At 35.6% G+C, this 6,000-nt stretch overlaps 1 protein-coding gene and 1 long non-coding RNA gene across 2 annotated transcripts in view; one reads left to right on the top strand and one right to left on the bottom strand.

Moving 5' to 3' along the window:
• Positions 1–1,200: 1,200 nt before the first annotated feature.
• Positions 1,201–2,018, top strand: LOC127795093 (germin-like protein subfamily T member 2). The gene has a single exon (XM_052326550.1). It carries the CDS (start codon positions 1,238–1,240, stop codon positions 1,913–1,915), a length of 678 nt encoding a protein of 225 aa, XP_052182510.1. The 5' UTR covers positions 1,201–1,237; the 3' UTR covers positions 1,916–2,018.
• A 109-nt stretch (positions 2,019–2,127) lies between these two features.
• LOC127795100 (uncharacterized) overlaps positions 2,128–6,000 on the bottom strand; it is a 28,587-nt gene continuing 24,714 nt past the window's right edge. Inside the window, exon 3 of the long non-coding RNA XR_008021742.1 lies at positions 2,128–2,188. This is a non-coding gene — a long non-coding RNA (uncharacterized LOC127795100). The remainder of the gene's footprint in view (positions 2,189–6,000) is intronic.

The raw sequence follows: 6,000 nt of genomic DNA, 5'->3' as shown, positions 1-6,000 counted from the left end.
GAGATTTGCACTTCTTAACTAACAAGCCAACCATCCTATTTATAAACTAGTTTTCTTATTTAATAAGATTAAGGTTTCTTTGTTTACCAAGACTAAGGTTTTCTAACCGAACAATAATTTTTAACTGACTATAAAATAGGATTACAAACTAAACAAGAAACTAATTAAGAATAAGAAATAATCTTCAAGACTAATTAGGATTTCTCACTGCAAATTCTAACATAAAAAGTACTGATTTTGATAAATCTATATATCTTTAAATTAAACTTTTATATTTATATTGTCATATGTTATATCATTTATTTATTTTTTATCATCACTAATTACTTCTCTATAATACAGAATAATAGATATATTTTTTTTTCTCATTTTAGGTGAGTTGTATGTTAAATCTCCTGTTTAGGCAATGCTTCTGACAATTGTGATGGTTTTTATATGATTCTATAATGTGAGTTTTCACAAAAAAATTATTATAGTACTATACTTTAATAATATATTCTATTAACATATTATAAAGATATATCTAAAAGAGTATTCATCATTCCCGATGATAAATTCGATATTTGATCTAATACTCTATGGACAACTGTAGTGATAACGGCCATAATAACCACTTTGAACTTTTGAATTAGCTGGATGGATGAAAAAGTCTGGTTATTTATGTTGAAATTCTACACCTACACAACTTGTCTACCATTGCCATCTATACTTTTCTTTAAGTAGATTTGTTAGGAAAGCCTTAGCCATTGAAAACTACGTCAAAACAATTTTAGATATTGTAAAAAAAAAAAAAAAGAGTTAATGACATTGTCTTCCAAATCTAATAAGATATAATTAAATCTATAAACGACACTTAAATACTATTTAACCTTATAAATTCTAAAATATGATTGCCATTTAAACACATGTGAAATCTCTTGATCATCTAGTCTGATCTTATTAATGAGGATTAAAAAATAAAAAATAAAAAGCTTGACTGGGTCAAGCCTCCTGAGATCAACATGTTGAGAAAGTCTCCAGTCCTTAAATTTCATTTGGGTTCATATAAGCGATAGGGTGTTACCATGTCAAACCAAACTAATCCCCGTCAATTTTTCTTTGGTTATCTAATTCTGTATTTTTTAAGGGGGACTTTGTGTAGTCGAAAGACCAGCATATAGGAAACCATGACTTTCCACCTCTATAAATCCCCCTCCAATACCTTCATCTTCTTACAAAGTGTAGAAAACTAAAGCATATGGCTGCCATGGTCACCCTCTCAAGCTCCTGCGTCCAGCTGATCCTCTGTTTAAGTGTCTTGCTTCTTTTACCCTTGCCTTACTCTTCTGCTGATCCTGAACCATTACAGGACTTCTGTGTTGCAGATCTTAATTCCTCTGTGAGTGTTAATGGCTTCCCCTGCAAACCAGCCTCAGAAGTGAGTTCAGAAGACTTCTTCTTCGACGGGCTGATCAACGAGGGCAACACAAGTAACGTATTCGGCGCGAATGTCACAGCCGGAAATGTTCTTGCATTCCCCGGTTTGAACACGCTAGGGCTATCCATGAATCGGGTTGACTTCGCTCCCGGTGGAATAAATCCACCTCACTCGCACCCTCGCTCAACAGAGACCGGCGTAGTGATTAAAGGGAAGGTTCTTGTAGGGTTTGTCACGACAGGGAATGTGTTCTACTCAAAGGTTCTGACTGCTGGGCAGATGTTTGTGATTCCCAGAGGGCTGGTTCACTTTCAGATGAATAATGGGACGGGGAAGGCCTTGATCCTTACTGCTTTCAACAGTCAACTACCAGGAACTGATGTCCTGCCCTTGACTCTTTTTGCTTCAAAACCATCTATACCTAATGATGTGTTGACAAAAGCATTCCAAGTAGATGAAGAGGTTGTCAATGGCATAAAATCCAAGTTTGGTGTCTAGAATGTTATTCGTGGGTACTGATATCTGTCTCTACTATTCATCTGATTGTGTTCGTTTGTATCTTTTCTCATATTACACTATCAAATAAACAAACAATTGCAAAGGGTGGTTCATATTGTTACTGGGGTAGTTGAATTAGGATGGGATAAATACTAAGATAACTGTTTCTTCGACCTGCATATGAAGCCATTCAGGTTGTGATCCTTGCATAAATTCCCTTCTTGCTTGTGAGCCAAAAATCATGTCAGTAGCATCAAATGTTGGAGCCCCAACCTGAACCGCCAGATTTATTTGTCAGAAGCATAAAAGAAAGGGCAAGAAGAAAAAAATCACGCACTATTCTTTTCATAAGATTTATTGCTTCAGAGAGCTCTTATTTAGAAAATAAGGTTTAATGGTACTCAATTCAGAGGAGAATCTGCTGTATCCTCCTTTGAACGATAAATGCAAAGCACAACTCATAATAGGACATGGCATATGAACTACAAGGAAACAACTAATGAATAAAAGGAGAAACTGATTAGGGAAGATAAAAAGGGAAGGAAGGGAGGGGTAGGAAAAGCAAGGATACTAGATGTACTCAACCGGGAATCAATTCATAACCATAACCATCACTATCTGACATGAAGAGCACTACCCAGGAAACAGGGTCAAAATAAGACTGTAGAAATTGTGAGTGATAGGAGAGGTAAAAGAGTCATATCCTGCGTTGAACTGCAAAAAAAGCAAGAAAGGGATATAGACTGTTAGTACAACCCATTTAGATTTACAATCCATGTGAAGTCTTGTGCTTTCACAATAAGATAAGTCACAATACAAGAAATTCATCAACGAGCTTTGCAGGTCTAGTGCGCTTTTTTTAGCACCTTTTCTTTTTCTTTTATTTTAAACAAACATATCAAAATTTTGCATTTTTAATTAATAACTGGATATCAGCAAATGCTAAACTTAAAACATCTTTGAATCTCATTTAAGTTGAGGTTTTTTTCTATTACTTGGGATGACCGTTTTTGCGCGGTCTCCGGTGCTCATGCCTTCGATTATGCTAGGAGAGGTAAATAGTAGGTGTGAGACTTTGCCTCATTACGCAAGACAAGAATCAAACTCACAATCCACCGGACTGACGTCGGCATATCGCTTGCCCGACCACTTGACCTATGCCCTGGAGGCAGCTTTTTTTCAATTACTTGGATTGACTACATGTGTGTTGTGATAGGTTTGAAATGCTATGGCACACACTCAAGAGGGAAAAGGGTAAATTAGGTAATTTAAAAACTTGATAAAACTTGAAAAACTTTTTGATCCAATTGATATTTTAGTGATTTAAAACATAAAACATATAAAATGACAAATATAAAACTTAAAGAATGTAAAGCAAGAAAGATAAATGACACAAAAGATTTATAGTGATTTAGATTAAATCAAACCTAATCTACTATATTACCTCCTCACTAAGGATTTTAAACTAATTCACTAAAACCTTTTGCTTGAACCCAAGTAGGCCATCTAGTCCAATACTATGATATACAACCTCTTACACTTAAGGTAGACCCTCTGACACACTTGTTAGGAAATTAACCTTCTACTTACAAAAGTTGGCCATCTAACTATACAAATTAGGAAATACAATAATTGAATAATAAATAGAGAATCTAAGAGATGAATCTTTTAGTTACAAGCTCTCTCAAAATGATATAAGGGTTACAGGAATTGATACAAATTAAAATTAAACCCTTGAAGAGAGAAAAATGAAGCACAATCAATATAAATATAAATGAGTATCAAATGTAAGTTTAAATCACTTTATTCCCATCCATTAGTTTCTTCAAGATCATGCTTGATTTGTATTTATAGGTGCTCCACAAGTTTCAAGAGAAAACTAACAATTTATAGCCGTTGGAGTTTGAAAAACTAGTCATTGGAAGCTATTAGAGACACAAACTATAAATAGATTCAAAGGTTAGTCGATAGATAAAATGAGTTAGTCAACAGATCAAGGCTGTAATACCCAAGAATTTTCAAAGGGCTCAAGAGTAATCTATCTTAGGGCAAAAATGCAATTTTCAGGTAAATTAAGATTGTAAGGTAATTTTGGTATATTTATGAGCAACTGAATAGATTGTAAGGAGTACCCTGGAACCGAGATGTCTAAGGAAGATGATATGGTAATGACGAGCGTATCAAGACATGATTTATGGCATCGAAGGAAATCGGGTCAAAAATAGTTTTTGGTACAACTATGATTTACGTTGAAAAACCAAATTGTCGTAGGAGACTTCCGAGAAATTAACGGAACCCTAAAGAGGTTCATATTTAGTATGTAGAACAACACTTCAGTGGTTTCAGGTTAAAACGAAAAAATTTACTGTCAAAACGTAGATTTGGGCCTAAGTGTAATTTCTTAATTTTACCCGAGAGATGTCGAAATGACGTTATTTCCGAATCTTCAGGGATGAAATGAAAGGTATAGAGCTTGAGGGTCGTAATGGATCTATTGGAAAGCTCAGGGGCTTCAAGAAAAAGATCAAAGTGACATTAGAAATATATAGAGGAGCTGAAGTGCAATTTTTGCAACTTGAATAGTGAGGTGACTGCCATGGTTGACCAGCCACCTTGCTGGTCCCCGACAGCCAATTTCTACCACGGGAGGCTGGAGGAAGGTGACAAGGGATGCTCAGGGTCGGGCTTAAGCAGACACTAGTCGCAAATGTGGTCGATTTTTTCATGTTTTCAATCATTTTTGGCCGAAATTTGGTGCAAAATTTGAGGGTTGAATGATGATGTTTTGGCTCGATCTAGGGAAGGTAGAAGCCTTAGAGGCGTTGGGTTGAGCAGCCATGAGCATTTGAGAGCTCGGGCTTGCCTATAAATAAAGGATTTAAGAGTTGGCTGAATCTTTCAAAAATTTAAACTCTCAGATCCGAGAATTTGAGGAAAAATTGAGGGCAGCAGATAAAGGACTTTTGTTCCCCATGTCTAGAGGATCAATTTTGGACAATTTGAGCAATTTTCGTTGAAAGTTGAGGGAGATATGAAGCTTCGTCGGAAAAATGGGTTTAGCCAAAAAATCTATTTGAGCAGTCAAAAAATGTCTCTGATCGAGTGATTTGAAGCTATTATCCTGTAGATGATGAAGAGAATAAGACGTAGGTTTAAACAAGAGGTGAAACAAAGCTCAAAGGAATGAGATATCGCAAAAAAACTAGGCTGGGTGCGTGGCTGCCAAAATCTGGACGAGGAAGAAGATTGACGCGTGCAGTGCACGCACCAGCTAGCCCCCGCGAGTAAGGGCACGTGGAGGACCAAAAAATGGCGCGTGCAATGCTGAAAAAATTTGAAAAAAATCCCCCCCCCCCAAAAAAAAAAAAAAAATTAAAGGGGGTTTGTGTTTAAAGTTTTGGTGTTTGACTTTCGGGTTTCTTAGTTTCCTCAATGACCAGCCTCATTATGCGTGTAAACGAAGCATCGGGGTAAGTTCTAGAATTTTCTTTTAAATTTCTTCGAATATTATGAATTGTTGTGGAAAAAGATTTGAGAAAATAGTTAATGAGATATTTATTTGAAATATTAAGAGAGAAAAATAGAAGAAATTATGAAAAAATTATATGAACAAAATACATATTTATGTTCCTTTGAAATAAATATGGTGTCTAGGGATCATTGTGGCCCGGGATTAAATGATCTCTAAGTTCGACACAAAAATCAAGGTTGGGCATGCAAATCGAGACAAGACACATTTTTCGAGGTGTTCTGAACTTGGTGTAAAAATATAAGTGGTTCAACCCAAAACCACTTTTATGCAAATAATTTTATCATATTGACATGCTATATTATGTTATACATCATGTAAAGTGCATTTATATGTATTGATGACGAATTATGCATATGTTCACGATGATATTATTGATCATGCAACGCATAAGGGTTTAGGATTAGGGATTGGCGTCGTTGCTCTGCCAAAGATGCATCCATACATCTCGCCCTGATAAGGAGACTATTAAAATGGAGAGTAGTAGTTGAGTGCAGTCGACTCAAACGAAAAGAATGATGTTATGTTGCATTGCATACAAATTTGAGATATGAAT

This window comes from Diospyros lotus, chromosome 2 (genome assembly GCF_014633365.1).
Source record: "Diospyros lotus cultivar Yz01 chromosome 2, ASM1463336v1, whole genome shotgun sequence".
NCBI lineage: Eukaryota > Viridiplantae > Streptophyta > Magnoliopsida > Ericales > Ebenaceae > Diospyros > Diospyros lotus.
The sequence above is the reverse complement of the archived record's forward strand: the minus strand, read 5'-3'. Positions and strand labels throughout refer to the sequence as shown.